At 46.4% G+C, this 19,216-nt stretch overlaps 1 protein-coding gene across 1 annotated transcript in view; it reads right to left on the bottom strand.

Moving 5' to 3' along the window:
- Positions 1 to 16,139, bottom strand: part of TYSND1 (trypsin like peroxisomal matrix peptidase 1) — a 34,066-nt gene extending 17,927 nt beyond the window's left edge. Inside the window, exons 1-4 of the mRNA XM_007054673.4 lie at positions 14,007 to 16,139; positions 11,586 to 11,716; positions 10,195 to 10,380; positions 7,216 to 7,457 (exon numbers count right to left, since the gene is read on the bottom strand). Coding sequence (XP_007054735.2) covers positions 7,240 to 7,457; positions 10,195 to 10,380; positions 11,586 to 11,716; positions 14,007 to 15,172 — 1,701 coding nt within the window. The 5' untranslated portion in view covers positions 15,173 to 16,139 and the 3' untranslated portion in view covers positions 7,216 to 7,239. The remainder of the gene's footprint in view (positions 1 to 7,215; positions 7,458 to 10,194; positions 10,381 to 11,585; positions 11,717 to 14,006) is intronic.
- Between the last annotated feature and the right edge of the window lie 3,077 nt (positions 16,140 to 19,216).

The following is a 19,216-nucleotide window of genomic DNA, read 5'->3' as shown; positions in this document are numbered from 1 at the left end:
TACAAGTTCATCACAGCTTTAGCTCAGAACAAGCACCCAGTCTTATGGGGCTTCAGTAGGCCCAGTCCTGCCAACCGTTCCCAAAGGATTGGAGCCCTCTGTGGCTCACTGATCCTCTCCATTTGCTGGATCAGGAAGAACGCACTGAGACAGTTTTAAAAAAAAAAAAAAACCTTTTCTTTGTCCATTGGTCCATGGGAAATCCAGTGTGAACTAGTCTACATGAGCCTCTCCAAGAGGTGGCTTCAAAGGGCTGGTAACAGAGAAAATACAGTAGCATCCCCCTCCTGCTGGAGAAGATACATACAGTTCCACAACAACACATACACAAGTTCATGCGGAATACAATGGCCTTCAAAAGGTATTAAACCTAATTCAATAGGGTATAACTTAATTCAATAAGGTTCATCCAGGAAATTGTCATTCTCCCTGTCTCTGTACCCATGTAAGTCCTGCGCTCCCAGCCAGGACTTGATGATCGGATGCTTGCCCACGAGCATGCCAATTCACTTTCAAGATGCACCTTAAATTCAGTAGTGCTTAGACCACGTCATACCAAACTGTGCATATGGACAGTGTGATGTGCAACATGCGTATGCATCAGCGGAGAAGGGTGGTGTGTGCATTTCATCCTGTACCAAACCCCAGCCTAGCAAGGGTGTGTTTTTTTGGCACCTATTGAAGGTTAGAGCAGTCCAAGAGCCACCATTCACTAGGGATGCTAGCTCTGCACCTGCCAGGGAGATTCCTTACACCAGGGGTCGGCAACCTTTCAGAAGTGGTGTGCCAAGTCTTCATTTATTCACTCTACTTTAAGGTTTTGTGTGACAGTAATACATGTTAACGTTTTTAGAAGATCTCTTTCTATACGTCTATAATATATAACTAAACTATTGTTGTTTGTAAAGTAAATAAAGGTTTTAAAATGTTTAAGAAGCTTCATTTAAAATTAAATTAAAATTCAGAGCCCCCCGGATTGGTGGCCAGGACCCAGGCAGTGTGAGTGCCACTGAAAATCAGCTCACGTGCCGCCTCTGGCACGCGTGCCATAGGCTGCCTACCCGAACCTTACACCATAGCTGCTTTGCAACCACTTGGTGCCAACAGAGCTGCAGTAAAGTTGATGCAATCCAACCATGATGTCCCTGTATGTGTGTAATATGCTGCCCTCTAGTGGCTGTAATGTCAGGACTCATTAGCATATGGACCTTATTCTTCTTAGCTACACTTGTGTAAATCACAAGTAGCTGCTGTGCAGTCAGCACAGAGACTGGTGCAAAGCTAACATGGGAGAAGGTTGGGGCTGTCCCATCTGCCCTACAGAGGATATAAGCCTTCACCATAGTTCAGCTAAACAAAAAGTTCTCCTGCACCTGGAGCAGATATGCGCTTACAGACTCTATAGCCACTGCCACATGCATAGGGTCTCACTGGCAATCAAAGATTGTATAAACGGGGCAGAGCCAGGTAAAGGCTGGGAGAGATTTTTCAGAGCTCTCGGTCAGGGATGTGTTTGCCCAGCCATTTAGGTACCATCTTCGGCTCCAACCCACAAGCGAATGCTAGGGATGCAGCTTGTGTGTTAGAGCCAGAACAAACAGCATGAACAGAGCTACATGAACCAGAAAGCTTGAAACACTACAGTGCCACAGCCCAGCTGTTCCTCCCCGCACCTCAGAGTGTGGATCTGAGGTATTCTGATGAGTCTGTTGGCTTCAGAAAGGTCACACTGGAAATGTTATTGGATAGAAGCGATAGGCTACGTGGACCTCTTTTCAGCCTGGAGAGGGAGTGTTGTTGAAATTGAGTAGCAGGGGATCAGGAATGATTCACAAAATCCACAGCTCCCCTACACCTGCATGAAGGTGGACACCTTCCAAGAGATAGACATTGAAAAGTACAAATTCAAAAGGTATGAGAAAAAAGTCACGTCTACAGGACCAGAACAGTGACGGTGTTAGTTTCTAGGATTATAAAAGACAAAGTGACAAAGAGTAACATTATCAGCTACTGCATTGATAAATCATGCTGAAAGGGGTGCACCCGTCATTACTACCTCCACTTATTGAAAGGAAACCTAGTTAAAAAATAATTTTGGCTTCTATTTAGATTTCCCTTCTCTGAATTAAAGGCAGCAAATGGTATTGGTGACTATGTATGCATTCCCATATGAATACAAAAACCAATTACCCTTCTTGGGGAAGGGAGAGATGGGGCTAGAGAAGACTTCCTCTCTACAAGAGATACTCTTTAAAAAGGAACACAAGCAACTTAAAGTACAAGACCGTAAAACTATATTGTGACTGGAAGCAACTCAGTGCCTAACTATACATTTTAGTAATTGTGCAGTACTAAGGAAAAGCTTTGCACTATTGAAGTAGGCAAGAGAAGCTGTATTTAGTTCAAGATTTTGGGGAGCAGAGGGAACCAGGGTGAAGGAAGAGAAGCTTTATAGATTGCTTGGTAAATATAAGACAGAAAAATTGATTAGAAAACAATTTTATTTTACAGCTTCTGAGAGGAAAAAACTTTACAGTGTAAGATGCCACCACAAATTTTACAAATCTTTTTCGGATTTCAAGGATATGAGTCTTCCACTGTCTAGTTCTGTTTTTCTCAGAAATAGCCATGGCCCAACATCCTCCCCCTCCTGCCGCAAAAAAACCCCACACTCAAATAACCTCCGAGTCCCCCCCTCCCCACCAATCATTCTGCCTGAAGGGGACTGGGCAGAACTCCTCTGGAACCCAGAAGTGCCAGAGTTGATCAATCCAACACCAAGCGTCTGCCATTCCAGGTCTCTGCTCCCATAGGCTCAAGGAATACAAATTAAATCCAGTGCAGAGAAGCAATAGGAACCCAGTTGAACCTCTCCCTTGAGGCATGCAGTGGCCAACAATTACCACAAATGACTACATAAATTTGAATGTACTATTACCTTGATTTTAGTAAGGCTTTTGATACTGTCTCGTGTCCTTCTCATAAACAAACTAGGGAAATACAACCTAGATGGAGCTACTATAATGTGGGTGCAAAACTGGTTGAAAGTAGTTATCAGTGGTTCACAATCAAGCTGAAAGGGCATATCAAGTGGGGTCCCACAGGGAGCAGTTCTGAGTACAGCTCTATTCAATATCTTCATCAATGATTTAGATAATGGCATAGAGAGAGTACACTTATAAAGGCTGTGGACGATACCAAACTGGGAGGGGCTGCAAGTGCTTTGGAGGATAGGATTAACATTCAAAGTGATCTGGACAAATGGTCTGAAGAAAACAGGATGAAATTCAAGAAGGACAAATGCAAAATACTCCACTGAAGAAGGAATAATCAGTTGCACATATACAAAATGGGAAATGACTGCCTAGGAAGGAGTACTGCAGAAAGATCTTGGGGCCATAGTGGAGCACAAGCTAAATGTGTGTGAAGTGTAACACTATTGCAAAAAAATCATTTGGGTTGTATCATCAGGAGTGTTGTAAACAAGACATGAGAAGTCATTCTTCCACTCTACTCTGCACTATTAGGCCTCAACTGGAATATTCTGTCCAATTCTGGGCACCACATTTCAGGAAAGAGGTGGACAAATGGGAGAAACTCCAGAGGAGAGCAACAAAAAAGATTAAAGGTCTAGGATGAGGGAATACGAAAAAATTGGGTTTGTTTAGTCTGGAGAAAACTGGGGGGGGAAGACACATAATGGTTTTCAAAGTAAATAAAGGGTTGTTCCAAGGAGGAGGGACAAAAATTGTTCTCTTTAACCTCTGAGTTTAGCACAAGCAGCAATGTGCTTAAAAACTTTAGTTGTCAGGATAGTTAAGCGCTGGAATAAATTACCCAGGGACATTGTGGAATCTCCATCACTGGAGATTTTTAAGAGCAGGTTAGACAAACACATGTCAGGAATTGTCTTAGTCCTACCTTGGGTGTAGGAGACTGAACTAGAAGACCTCTTGATGTCCCTTCCAGTCCTATGATTCTATTAACTACCTATTTGTCCAAGCAATTAGGTCAGGGACATTGTTACACAAAACTGTACGGTAACCGTATGATAATTGTCCCAGCCAAGAACCACTTTACAACAAGAGATTGCTGAATGAATGCAAGTTAATGCTCATTAAATCAAAAGACCATTGTGAGCAATGTCCAGATTTTATTTTCAGGCATGCAAAGCTCTCTCCAGCATTGTGGTTGGAGAGCATCCACCCTTCTCTGCTTGTGCAAGATTTAAAGGACTGCCTAGGGCTAGGCCATCTATGTTGCTCAGGAACATTCCCTTTTCCTCCAGGAACATTTGTTGTTTCAACAAACTCATTCCTCTTCTGCATGACAGAGGAAGAATGAGCTGAAGTCCGAGATATTTATTGCTCAAGTGACAGAAAAACCAGATCATTTGTGAACTGCCAAAAAAAAGCAGCTGTACACTAAGGTCTTCATTTCTTAAGGGCTATTCAAGCCCCAAGTGGATATTTCTCAAGGTGACTCCAGGAGGCAGAGAGATAAATGGGCTGCACACAAACTTGTCATAGGACCTAGCCACAAAAGCAGCCAATTCACTCCAGCTCCATCACAGCAATAGATTCAGTATTGCTTTTACCCCCATTTGTCTACTTCCCCACAAGCAGATAATTCAGAGTGGAGTGGAGTGCCAGCAATGAATGGTATCACAGGAAGCTGGGTCTTTCCCTTCAGGCAGATGATCTACAATACTCAATCTGGAAGTGCAGAGGAACGATCCTACAACAAGAGGTAGCAGGAAGCTATATATTCATTACCACCTTAGGCCAAAGTCTACTCTTTTATACCTATGCAACCAAAGTTAGAGTTGCATAGACATAGTCAACTGCAGAGTGAGCACCACTGCGTAGTACATAAAGTCAGTAGGAACAGCTGGCATGATCCAGCTTTATTTCATCATGACTTAACAAGCAGCTGTCTGCTTCCAAACAACTTTGTTGTATGCACAGCCCTTGCTACCTGCCTAGTGGAGGGTGAGTTTGGGAGGGGAAGGGGGCGGGGAAAGCAGATGAGATCAGAGATACTATCCAATGACAGCAACAATCCCCAACTGGAAAAGGTTCTGCCTCAATCATAAGCCAATACCTGAACCCCGCTAATACACTTCAGACACAGCAATGACTAGAGACAACGGTTCTGCAGTGCAGACTTTCCAGCCTATCAGACACGTCAACGCATTCCCTCCCATGAGTGTGCACACTGCTTTAATTAGAAGCATAAACTCTGGATCTGAACAGTCATGAACTTTGTAACCAGATTCAAACTAAGAACCTCAGGCCCATCTCCAGTCTCAAAGTCTTCAACAGTTTTACTCCAGTGCCTTTGAATAGAGGGTTGGTCATAAGAGCACGCTTCGCTACTTCACTTCATCAGACCAGCCGGAAGCTCTCTCCTCTAAGTCATCATATTTGATGAATTTACTCAGTTTCTAATAGATCACTAGTGGACAAGTTCACATTCTTTTGTATTTAATCAGGAAATAGGGTCCTGCTGTCACGCACAAGTCAGACAGTTGTATCAGTGCAATCCCAAGCAGGATTTCTAATGAGAGTGTGGGCACCCCACTTGCAACAAACAAACAAAAAGATACACGAGTAGTACTGGCATCAGGATAAGCTGCTAATAGAAGTCTTGTCCCCCACTGCAGGTGCTGGAGTACGAGTGGCACCCAGTGGACACAGGAGGCATTTAATCTCTGGGTAAGATTATTTAGCTCTTCTTAGAAATAAAAGCACGGATAGCAGAAATGAGCCTCCAAACCGGAGTTTGGTGCTACAAGTTTCCAATGTGTTTGGAGTCATGTTTAGTTCAGGCCTTTTTGTGTATTACATAGTAGGGCAAACTTGATCAAGTAGCATGAAGTCTCTCCCTATTAGTAAAGCTGTGTTCTATAACGTGCACTCTCCTTCTGCATGCTTCCACTGGGAAGACTCAGTGCTGTATCTGGAGAAGTCTTTTGCCAGTAGTTGCCCCCACCAGATTAAAAGCCCCAGATGCAGACACTCCCAAAATATGTAGCTTTGGTCCACCTTGGGGTAAAACAACACTTGTAAGGTCAGTTTCAGTCACAGGAAGTCATGGCATGAACAGGAAAACACTTGCAGAAACTGAAAATTCTTGTCTGAACGTAAAATAAACTGTTGGTAAAGATTAAGTAGCAAAAGAGAAAATGAAGATGGTAGAAACGTGTAAGGTAAATGCATTCACATTTAGACTGGATGTTTGCCTTTTCTTCCAGGCAATAGTCTTGATTTCCCTTCCAGTACTCCATTGTCTGCAGTTCAAACTGGACTTGGACAGAGAAAATCTCTCTACCCCCAAATAACACTCTGCCAAACCACTGAAGAAGCTGGTGTAGGATTAGCTAATCCGTAGAACACCTATGGGCCTCTAATACACACAGGTGCTCTGAACTACAAATTCTCACACCCACAGCTATGCTTTAATCTCCTTTCCTGAAAGAGACATTAAAGATGGAAGAGTCTCATCAGATGATCCTCTGCCACTACAGGATTATTCCCAGCTGCATTAGTGCTACATCCAGATAGGACTTTAGACATCCCACACAATACAATCCCACAGCTTCGATTTTGTTATGGGGGAAAAAAACAAAAAAAAAAACAAAAAACCCTGACTCCTAGTTATGTTCTTTGCACCATCAGCATCCTGAGCAATTCATCTCCTTCCTGCTGACATTAAGTACTTCCAGAAAGTCACACCACCCTTTAGTGATTGCCTGACCATACGTATTAGTTATTCTTGCCTCATCAGCACCTCCAAATAATGAATAGCCAGTCAGTGTCTGCAGCTGAAGGGAATTGCACTCCTGGGGACAGCACTTCCAGGAATGATGGAGAGGAGCATGCCATTATCCAGGGAACTCACCTAATGGAGAGTCTGAAGCCTGGTCAGGGACCCATGGAATCATTACAGCTCATTTCTATAGTTCTACTCTGATTGGCTCTGCCCAGCATAACAGCTGCTCATCATCTTTTGCTTTCACTCAGTTCAGCCAGAACCAATGTTAACATCACTGATTTCAGGACAGCTGGTCAGCCCCAAAGACACCATACCTTCAGATAGACTGTGGACAATTTATGACAAATTCGACACAGCTACAGATAATACAACATTGAATTGTGTGGAGTCCCCCTCCCCTTATGCCCCTGTGAGCAGGATGTTCTAGGAGAGCTCTACCTTTCTTCTCTGAGATGGCCAGCCTCATAACTTGCTGTGCGGTACCTCTGCGGTCTTTCTTTGGAGCCGCCACACTAGTCTGATTTTGTCATTGGCCCTGTTCAGCTCCTGGAAACCATCCAGGTCTCCAGTACGGCTGTACTCCAAGACTGCTGGCTGTAGAACTGTGATGGGAACACTGTAGTTCAGGTGAGGGTATGTAGCTCCTACACTGTTGTCCTTTGTGTTGCTAGCAACAATCCCTGTATGTGGGGAAGAATAAAAAGGAGACAAAGTAGAGTTTGTAAACTTTCTGGTAGCTTAAGAAGTTAGGAATTAAAAACATGCTTCCATACAATGGATAGATTGCAGGACCTAAACAGAAGCATAATGTGTCCTTTGCTACTTTGTATCAAGAACAAACAACCTTATCCCCCAAATCTGGCTCATCAGTGCAAAGAAAGAAAGAAAGAAAGGCCAGAATAAGATTTCAAATTCCAAAATACAAAGAAGGATTAATAATAATGCTTAGCATTTAAATAGCTGCACCATCTGAAAGAACTTTGCAAAGGTGGGTAGGTATTTTAACTTTGTTTTTTCAGATGGGGAAACTGAGACACAGATATTTAAGTTCCTTAGTGTAAATGCTACACATTTTAATCAGTATCAGAACTGGGGATAGAGCCCAGTTTTTAGAGAAGTGTCCCCATAAGAGAAGCTTGCTATTCTGAAGAGGACATAACTGACAGGGAAAACAGTATTATGTTTTCTAGCTTCAAAGAGGGAACTGCTAACACAAAAAGGATACAAGTACTGAACCATGCCCTTGACATAATGCACATTTTCTATTGATAAAATAGTCACACTAAAGAATCAGGTATCTCACAGAAGCAACAATTTGCTATTGACTTTTGTGGTTGTAACCAGTGGTGAGCTGGAGCCGGTTTGCTGGAACCCGTTGTTAAATTTAGAAGCCCTTTTAGAATCGGTTGTCCCACGAGGGACAACTGGTTCTAAAAGGGCTTCTAAATTTAACAACTGGACAAAAGTGGCGCCTTAGGCACCGACTCCTTGGGTGCTCCGGGGCTGGAGCGCCCACGGGGAAAATTTGATGGGTGCAGAGCACCCACCGGCAGCTCCCCACCCAGCCCCAGCTCACCTCCACTCCACCTCCGCCCCCGAACGCACCGCCCCACTCTGCTTCTCCACCCCTCCCAGTTTCCCACAAATCAGCTGTTTGCGCGGGAAGCCTGGGAGGGCTGAGAAGCAGGCGGTGGCTTCGCACTCAGGCCCAGGGAGGCAGAGCGGAGGTGAGCTGGGGTAGGGGGGCACGAGGAGGGGAGGAGGCAGAAGAGCAGGTGAGCTGGGGCCAGGCGCGGAGTTGCTGGTGGGTGCTCTACACCCACCAAATTTTCCCCACGGGTGCTCCAGCCCCAGAGCACCCACGGAGTCGGTGCCTAACGCGCCACTTTTGATGTGATCAGTGGGGGCAGCGGCCACTCCCTCTGCTCCCCCCTAGCTACACTACCCCACTACACTAGGAGCCAGAGGGACCTGCTGGATGTTTCCTGGGAGCTGCCCCAGGTAAGCACCACCAGGACTCCCCACCTTGCCCCGGCAGGTCCCTCTGGCTCTTAAGGGCAGGGTGGGCACCCACTACGGTGGCCCATAAGACCCTCCTGCCCGGTTCTGGGGGCAGTCAGGGGACAGGGGAGGATGTGAATGGGGCAGGGGTTCCAGGGGCGTCAAGGAACGAGGGGGGTTGGATGGGGCAGGAGTCCCTGGGGGTGGGGGCAGGCCACGACCCCCTCGTGCGGTGAGGAGGGAACCGGTTGTCAAGATTTTGGCAGCTCATCACTGGTTATAACAGTATACAGGGAAGGATCTCCTAGCTCCATCTCATTGGCCAACACATGCCATCAGCATGTCAGACAGCCCTGCAAGACCCTTTCTGAAGAACTCCACACTGATTAAATTTTATATATAAAAAACTATATATATATATATATTCCCCCCGCCCCCTTGTGGGTAGACTGACTGGCAATTTTAGGCCCCGTTCCAGCAAAGCACTTCAGTACTTGATGTAAGTAGTCCTACGCAACAGAAGTATTCAAATGCTTATAGTTAAGCATGTGCTTTGCTAGACTGCAACCTCAGGATGTGGAGGATGAGAGGAATAGTTATGTAGTCTAGCCTAGTGAAGGCAGGATCCATGCAGTTCTTCCAGCACAACTCTGCTAGCATTCACCAGTCCTGGCTTGGAACTTCAGTAGCTATTCCAGCCGTGGACAGCCTCCTGCCCCCAGCTACTCTGAAAATGCCGTGAAAATGTCTTGTGCAAGCTCTTTCATTAAAGGCTACCAAGTGTATTGAACTGTAGAATTTCAGATATGCACAAAGAGATAAGACACCACCAAAAATCTTTTTCCTGGTTACCAGACACAGGATTTCAACTATGTTTTCAACAGAGTGAAAGAAGAGTGTATTAACTTGCTTAGGCCCTTGATAAGAAGGTTTCAGCTAGTCACAATGAAAGGGGAGTATCAAGTTCAAGTAACGAAGTATCATCTAGTGGGCAAAACAAGACTGGGAATCAGGAGCCCCAGATTCTATTCCTATCTCTGTTGAGTGAATGTGTGACCTGCATGACAATCTGTATCTCAGTCTTCCCCTTGGTAAGAAGGACAATCTCATACTAAATGTGCATTGAAAATTAATTTTTGTGACACTCCAAAATCCTAAAATGGAAAGTATTACAGAAGCTTCTAGTATCATCCCCTCATCCTTCCTTTTGTGTGATGGTGGCCATTTAACAATGTGTATAATCTTTGTAAAAGAAAAAAGGTCTCTCCTGAATGGGGAGGACAGGGGAACAGAGAAAGCATCTAACACCACCCAGCTGTGATGATTCATTACATGACTGGCCATTCCCCGCATGTGGGGTGGGGTGGGGTGGGGTGAGGGGAAGGGAGATAAACGGAGACAAAGCATATTATTTACCAAGGAGCTTTCCGCTGTTTGTAGAGAAAAGGGCACCCCCACTCGAGCCACCATGAATCGCACAGGTTGTCTGAAGCATCACTGGCTTGTCATCCACAGTGATCACAGCTGACAAGATTCCTGATGTCACTGATGGGCCGCAGCTCTGGCCAAACACACCAAAGCCAACAACACTCACTTCTTCTCCTGCATAGAGGAGACAAACAGCAGCAAGAATCAGGTGGTTCAGGGGAGGGGAGGTAAATAAAAGGGTGAATTCATGTAGTAAATAAGCAGCAAGAGTGGACGAGCTCTTAGACAAATGTTGCCTGTAATGGAAGAAGTCAGGAAAAAGAGAATGCAGAATATGATCTGGAAGTAGAAGGTTTGTTATCTAATGAGGTGTCAGCAACACTTGAAGAGTCACTAGTGAAAATTTTCCAGAACACAAACGGCAATTAGGTTCTTAATTGCCATTTGTACCTCTGAAAATCTCCCCCACCAGCCACAGTAAGGACATCTGTAGTTCTTATTTTCTGTCCAGATTTGTAACGGTCCTAGATCCCATTTTATTATTCTCCTGTTTGTGTTTGTTTTCAGTTTATCCCAGATTGCTGCATTAACATTATACTATTGATTGCTTCCAGTAGTATACAGCGCATCACAATGCTGTTGGCAAGACATGAAAATTTTCACTGCCCTGGAGATATAAAACTGATCCCTACAGTAAACTGTAAGACATGCCCACTCCCCAACTTCTATTGTTTACTGTCCTTTAGTCAGTTTTCAGGTCATGTGACAGCATACATATCCAAGCTAAAAGTGGACGCAAGCATTTGATATGGTACCCTACCAAATCTTTAGTGAAGATCAAGTATGTCACATCTGTCTGTGTTCCCTTCCTCTGCTTTGCACTTTACAGGGCTTGAACCCAGTAACATAATGGCTGCATGCGAGGATGCAGCACACTATGCTTAGTGATAGCACTCACAGTTTTGGACACTCGCAAGTGTTTTACTTGGAGGGAATGCTGGCCAGGCCACTAACTTTGAAACACAACTCCAGTCTTTCGATCTGTCGCTTGAACAGCCAAATAAGAAGGGACATTTGTTAAATGTCTTACCCTGCAAGATGGCAAGCACCACCTCTTCCTACCATTGAATGAAGGTGTCAAGTGCAGCACTTCCCTTGGTACTGTAGCATAAGTCTTGGCCTTGGGTACAACTGCAAGTCTTGATCATGCAAACCCCTGTTCTAAAGGTAAGCGTAACCAATCATAATCACACAGCTCTTTGAGCTTTCACTTCTCCAGCTGAGGATTCAGGCCCTTGGAGTTTATCAAGTTACCAGTCAGACATCCAACCCATGACCAGTGAAGCTACAAGCAGGACAGTAAATAGAAGAATAGTTACCTGTACCAAACTTAGTAGCTAAAACAGGTTTTGCAAAACAGAGTAAGCTTTCTTCTAGTTCTACCACTGCTATGTCATAGGGAGAATCATCATTTGTAGTAAACACCGCTTTCCCTTTAAGGACACAGACCCTAGGAGCAAATACAAACAGAGTTTTTCAGTATAAGTCTGAAAACGATAGTTTTAGAAAGGAATACAGACTCCAAATCTAGTAAGATATTGTACATCAGGTTCAGGCCTCCAAGTTAGCTGACTTCATCCATTTTGTGGCAAAGTTCACTCCCAAGAAAGCAGGATTTAACTCTTCAGCACCTATCGGTGTCACACAATCCCAAGAAATCATCATATACCAATATGGTGTAGGTAAAACAAAGCTGGTCCAAGCAGGTTCAATGCCTCACATGCAACACATCCCACCACCTCAGCAATCCACTTGGTCCCCTACTTGTCCCAGTACTGCAGGGCCCGACTGTCTCCTGCCCAGTGCCCTCAGTTCTGAGCTGAGCTCCAGATTCTTTTACTGCGGCTGCCTCAGCTCTCTTTAGATGTGCTGAGGCAGTCCCCAGTATCCCTTGCACTGGTTGTCAGGTGGGATGCAATGACATTAGGTTGCACTGAAAATAGTAAAGCTCTTTTGAAGGCAACAGGGAAGGGATCGTTTTAAACTACCTGACAAAGTGTCCTTAGATCCAGCACCCTGGAATGTCACCTACCTGAGACTGCACCCCAGATGCATGAAGAAACATTTAGAATGGGAAGCAGGGGAAGGAATGCATCACTCAATGGGATAAGACATAAAACTCAACTTAAAAGTCAGACTAGCAGAGAGTCTGCCTTCCTGGATTAGAAAAATAAGACACAAAAAAGGAATCTTAAGAATGGCATCTGCGACAGGTATGACCATGAGATAGGGACCTGGTCAGAGAATCAGAGAATGGAAACTCTTCAGAGTGAGCCGCTGATCTTGGACTGACTCCCAGACACCTGTTAATAGTCAAAGCAGCGATCACTATTACTGACATACTGACTACAACAGGAGCTTGATTCAGAACAAAGTCTGAAGAGTTACATGCAAACCTATCAGGAGAGTCACTTTTGTACAGACATTCTAAATAACTCACCTTCTCTACCACAGGGGGTTTGCAGAAGCTCTCTTGTAGTTTTGAGGATTGCAGTCTCATTCTTCCCTACATCTGAGTGTGACTTCCCTCCAACCCTCCAGTTGCACATGTAGGTGGTTCCCCCTACAGGCAATCCATGCTACTCCCAAATTGGCTGTTGGAGATACTAGAGAGGGACAGGATCTGCTTAGAGCCCTGCAAATCTGCAGATACCCGCAAACGTGGTGTGCAGATCAGATGCAGATACAACTTTTGTATCTGCGCAGGATTCTAGAGATGCTCACTTTTTCAGTAGCACTCTGCCTGGGGGCCATGAATAAGGTATTAAGCCAGGAAGTCTTCAATTTTGACTCTTCCCACTGCTGCAATCCCAAAGTGCACTTCCTAACATAAATGATAATTTCCTCTTAATCAAAAGTGCCTTTAGTTAAAGAGCTTGGCAACAATAAGTTGTTTACAGAATACTGAAATTTATCCAGGTTGATACATGGCTTGCTTGGTTAGTTCATAGCATAATGTGCAAGTTCTGTCTTGCATGCTTCTCTGAAATCTGTGATTTGCACTGCTTGCTATACAATATAATTCTTTAAGTGTAAAGCCAAGTGGACTTCTGAATATAGTATCCCCTCACACATTAGGCTGAAATATGTGATCAGATGAGAACCATATTGATAAACACCAGGGACAGACTGACAGTAATTTTAATTCATAGAATACATTTGACCTCTGGAAGAATGTATAAAAGAGATGCAGAGAATAGTGATACAAGTGTCTGATATCTTATCAAATGCAGAGGTTGCCAAGCTAATTTGCAGCAGCCTCATCAGCAAAGTGCAGAGGCCTCAGACGACCATCACATGTGGTCAAAGGGCAGTCGTCAGTGATGAGTGATACTGTCTCTTTGGCACAGCCACATGTGGGATCCTCTCATTGGCCCCAGGTTTGAAGGCAGGCTGCACGCTGACCCTGGCCCATATTGTATCCGTTCAGAAAGGGCCACAAATGGCATTGCAAATCAATGCTGGGTACAAGCGGGGTTGGGTCAGTTAGGTTTGATATGGAACACACTGGCCATTTCACACCTATTATCCAGAACTGACAGGTTGATCAAATATTTGGATGGCAGTGTTTGTTAGGAGATGCAGAAGAGGTTTACTAGAAACTTCAAAGCAGTCATTTAAGGAAGAGGCTATAGGCCACAGTGTATGACACTTCGCAGATTATTGCATTGCCATGTGGATTGCATTGTCCTACTTACTGACTATTAAACAAAGAAACAAAAACAAGAATCAAGACTTACTTTTCAGGACTGTGCTGTACCCTTACACAGACACCCGCGGCTTCATTCACCACATGTCGACAGGTCAACACTAGCCTTGAACCGACCAGCACTCCAGATCCCCAGACTTGACCACACTCCACCAACACCACCGCAGACAAGAGATGCTGTGCAGGGCCAGGGCTGAATGCCATCTTCCCAACAGGCTTAGTAACCAATTGCACATGAGGCCACCAGGTTTTCATAGAACTTCCAGACCCAACCAAGACACTCTTGACATTCTCCAGGATATGGCAAATTGAACAAACCAACGTCAATCCAATCCATTCATTGGCCTTCCAACAAAGTGGAGCCACAATTATTCCAACTAGGTTAAAACCATCTTCAGAGAACACAAAGACCCCTCCTCCTTCGGTGCCAGGCAAGCAACGAGCATCAGTCAGAATAAGGACATTGCCTTCTCCAGCTAAGTTACTCACTATCCCTCTACTAAGGGTGTTAATGAAAATGTCTGGGCAAAATGAACCAAAAGGGGAGCCACAGGCAAACAGCGTGTCACCTTTCCTCAGTGACTCGGCCAGCACACAGCTCACTTGAGCTATACCAGGTGAGTTGAAGTCTGGAATTTCCAGCAAGGCAAACCAATGCAGATAGCGCAAATCATCCAAGAGTGCCCCATGCTCCTGCTCATCTTCACTCCTACAGAAATGCCACTGCTCAGCACGGGTGAAGACTCTGGAGAAGGTGTCCTGGAACTCTGGGCAGGGCACCATCATAAGGAGCTTGGCCTCATGCTGTCTGAGGGTATCAGGGGAGCCCTGTTGGTTTGCAAGGGGATTGAACCCCAGAGCTGGGCTGCAGGCCCTCAAATCTTTGCCCAACACACCCTTACCATTCCCTCTGCTTCTGCTTTCTGCAGGCCAGAGAACCTGGATCTGAATATCTGGGGAGAAGCTGTTCGCCAGCAGGACGCTGCAGTGGGACCAGCTGCCCTGCTCTGCTGCTATCACCTCCTCCAAGAGGAAAGGAGAGAAAATAGCTCCATGGCAGAGCACAATCCCTGGACTCTGGCTCAAGAGGACCCCACTGCAGCTCCAGGATCCCTGGGCTGGGGTCCCCACGGAATTCCCACGTGCACTGGAAGCACTAACGACACAGCAAGCCCTCTCCCCAGTCAGCAGCATCATCTCAGTCGCAGGCTTGGACACGGAAGGTACCTGCAAGGACTAGACACCCCCCCTCCGCGACAGGTGCAAGGCAAAGACGGAAGGAGCAGCAGCCTCCCCAGCAGAGGCGCGGGTGGCGAGTGAGTGGGGACAGGGCGCCGGGGAGGGCCCCGGATAGCAACCGCGCCCGCTACGAGCGGAGAGGCGGCGTGGGGGCTACACGGGAGCGACAGCCCTGCCTGCGTGGGCAGAGGAACGAGACGCGCCACAGCGGGGGCAGACACCAGAGCCCGAGGCGCACGGACTGTCCGGGCCGCCCGCCGGCCTGGGGGGCTCCCGCAGCGCAGATTGGCTGCGATGCGTGCGCACGAGAGCCAGGAGCGCCGCAGCTGCCGCCCTGGCTAGTCACCTCCCCGGGGGTGTCAGCGTCCGCCGCCCTCCATGCGCGCGGCCCCAGCAGCCAGCGCCGAACGCCCCCCGCCAGGCCCGCGCCCGCAGCACGGGCCAGCCTCATTAGCTCCGCCCTCTACGCGCGTGAGCCCCAAAGGGTTCGGTTTATTGGCCGCCCTGTCCGCCAGCGAGCGGGGATTGGTCGGCGTGACTCAGGCGCCGTCGCGGCGGGTGGCCGCCCAGGTTCTAACGAGGCGCTGGGCGCGGAGGGCTCATTGCGGGCCCTGCGTGGGGCGGGTGTCCGCGGGAGCCCACGCCTGGCGGCGCGCTGCCTGCTGGGAGCCGGCACAGCCACGCGCCGGCTGCCCAGGGCCGTGCCTGTCCCCGCGTTGCAACGTGGCGCCGCGCTCCGCCTCCACCGGCCGCCATGCCGGCTTCAGCGGGCCGCGGGCGGCGCCGCGCTGTGCGGACCTCAGGCAGCGCGCAGCTGGAGGGCGCGAGTTGCCAGGGCGGGGCGAGACACGCGTGATACAAGGGGAGCGAAGTGCGAGCTGCGGTTCAGGGCCTGGCTCCCCCTGCCGTGCTGCGGTCCAGGGACAGGCTTTTGCGTTCACAGCACGCGAAGTTGGAAAGCGTGTGTCTTCCACCAACAGAAGTTGGTCCAATAAAATACTGCCTCCTGCCTCTCTGGCCCTTCTTGTGATCCGCATCCCATCCATGCCAAAATATTGGCAAGATTCTGACTTCGATAATATCCTGCGGTGCTGAGTTCCACAGTCTAATCGCATACTGCATGTTCCTTTTGTCAGCTTTACTCTTCCCACTTTTTGTTTTTAATGGGTCCTTGCCTTGTTTTTGCTTGAGAGGCTTTCCTGAGGGTGGCGTTTCCCTTTTTAAAAGCTGCTCAAAATATTCTCTATCATATAGCAGATGGAGTGACTGTCACTTAACACATGCAGTAAGGATAAAGATCCTGATCCTGCAAACACTTAAGGAAAAGAAGTTAACTGCATAGGTCAGCAGACTGATGCTTTGTGACCTTTAAGTAATCAATGTTTTGTATGTTATATTAAAGGGGGCCAGTCAGTATTATTATACCAATAAAATAAAAACCAGCAGGATCTTATTAAAGGAAAAAAGGCAAAATGCCACATTTATTGTGAATACAGAAAGAATCATAGTAAGCAGTTATAGCTATGACATTCCATTCTATATTTATTCACACACACACAGGTTCTGCAAGGTTGTTGTCATAGTTACCAGCCTTAGAGTTGCTCGTGCCAAGCCACTGGCCAGGTGGCCTGGACATGAGGAGGGAGCAGGGCCTTGTCAGATGCACATCTGACGCTCCTGGAAGTTGGTTTGCAGAATCAGACCCCAAAGTTCTCAGTTTCTAGAGTCCATTTTTATAGGAATGTATTCCTATGCCTGTCTATGGGAATTACTTCATCATGTGGTTGCTGAATCAATCAGCAGATGGCACATTCCTGACAGCTCCATGCTGCCAGATGTTATCTTGTTCTTCAGTTCTCCCATCGTTGAGGCTGTTGGGTGGATTCCAGTCTGCCCTCCGGGGGTCCTCTGGTTGTTTCCACTTGATGCCTTCTTTAGCCGATTGACACTGGATTCTTAGGCTGGCATCTCCCTGATCATTCATTTATTATCTCTATTTTAATCACAATTGTTAAAGTGAGAAATACAACAAAAGGATGGGGAGTCTCTGTGTGCTGTTTCTGTTTTTACAAAGTATTGCTTAGGATATACTAAGACAGAGTCTGTTCTCAAACACAATTAGCAGCTTGCAAGTTTCACACAGAGAGGGAGAGAAACAGTACCAAAAACCAAGAGACCTCTTAATTAGTAATACCTTGGAATTTAAACTATAGAGAATCAAACTCATTTGTGATTTTAATACAGAACTTCTTTAATATGATCCAACAGTATTCCACCCTGGTCTCAGGGCCTGCCAGGGATATTAGTTGGTAGCTCCTTCATTGAGCCCCTCCAACGCATTATTAAGGATCTACAACCTATCCTGAAGGATGACCCAACACTCTCACAAATCTTGGGAGACAGGCCAGTCCTTGCCTACAGACATGCCCCCAACCTGAAGCAAATACTCACCAGCAACCACATACCACACAACAGAACCACTAACCCAGGAACCTATCCTTGCAACAAAGCCCGTTGCCAACTGTGCCCACATATCTATTCAGGGGACACCATTACAGGGCCTAACAACATCAGCCACGCTATCAGAGGCTCGTTCACCTGCACATCCACCAATGTGATATATGCCATCATGTGCCAGCAATGCCCCTCTGCCATGTACATTGGTCAAACTGGACAGTCTCTACGTAAAAGAATAAATGGACACAAATCAGATGTCAAGAATTATAACATTCATAAACCAGTCGGAGAACAATCTCTCTGGTCACGCGATTACAGACATGAAAATTGTGATATTACAACAAAAAAACTTCAAATCCAGACTCCAGTGAGAAACTGTTGAATTCGAATTCATTTGCAAATTTGATACAATTAACTTAGGCTTGAATAGAGACTGGGAGTGGCTAAGTCATTATGCAAGGTAACCTATTTCCCCTTGTTTTTTCCTAAACCCCCCCCCCCCCCCCCCCGACGTTCTTGTTAAACCCTGGATTTGTGCTGGAAATGGCCCACCTTGATTATCATACACATTGTAAGGAGAGTGATCACTTTAGATAAGCTATTACTAGCAGGAGAGTGGGGTGGGAGGAGGTATTTTTTCTTGCTTTGTGTGTATATAATAAGATCTTCTACACTTTCCACAGTATGCATCCGATGAAGTGAGCTGTAGCTCACAAAAGCTTATGCTCAAATAAATTGGTTAGTCTCTCAGGTGCCACAAGTACTCCTTTTCTTTTTGCAAATACAGACTAACACGGCTGTTACTCTGAGACCACAGGTGTGTACTTGCTTAGCACAGTTCACCCCCCTCCCTGTCACCTGTCCCTTCTCCAGCATGAGGGAGACCCAGGTGATGCATATCTACCTTGAGTGAACCAGGTTGCAGCCCCTTTTCTGTTTTTTCCAGAACCTTCTCATTAGATTCTGGCTGCACTTTTCCTCATGCATACCCCCTTCATGGCCCCACAAAGTCATGAGATCTCCTTGTCAGCCTCCTGCTGGCACCGGCCAAGGTAGCCATCTATTCCACCAGGAGGAGGATGTTGGACAGCGAGGTGCTCTGTGACTATGGGACCTATTTCTGCTCCTCTCTTAGTTCACATATCTGGGCAGAGTTCCTTTGGGCCGCCCCCACAGGCACCTTTGAGGAGCAGTGGGTGTTGGCTGGGGTTCTCTGCTAGGTGTCCCCTTCTGGATCCCTTATTTTGAACCTTTGACCCTCACCTCTTGCTCCAGTTTGTCATTAGTTGATGAGCGGTTGGGTCCCTCCTCCAGAGGCAACAAGCCCCGACCTACAGCAAAAGTACAGCAAACAGTAGCTGAACGATTAGTGATGGGGGGGGGGGAATAAATGCAGTCTCAGTTACTGAAGAGTGCCAATATTGCTAGAATCGTGGAGGAACATTGAATAAATACTTATTGGTCAGACTCTTTCAGGAGGTAATATTATTTTCCATTTTTCTATCCCCTTCTATTCCAGTAAAGCAGTGGTTCTCAAACTTTTGT

Source organism: Chelonia mydas, chromosome 7 (genome assembly GCF_015237465.2).
Source record: "Chelonia mydas isolate rCheMyd1 chromosome 7, rCheMyd1.pri.v2, whole genome shotgun sequence".
Lineage (NCBI taxonomy): Eukaryota > Metazoa > Chordata > Testudines > Cheloniidae > Chelonia > Chelonia mydas.
This window is presented reverse-complemented; position numbering and strand designations above follow the sequence as displayed.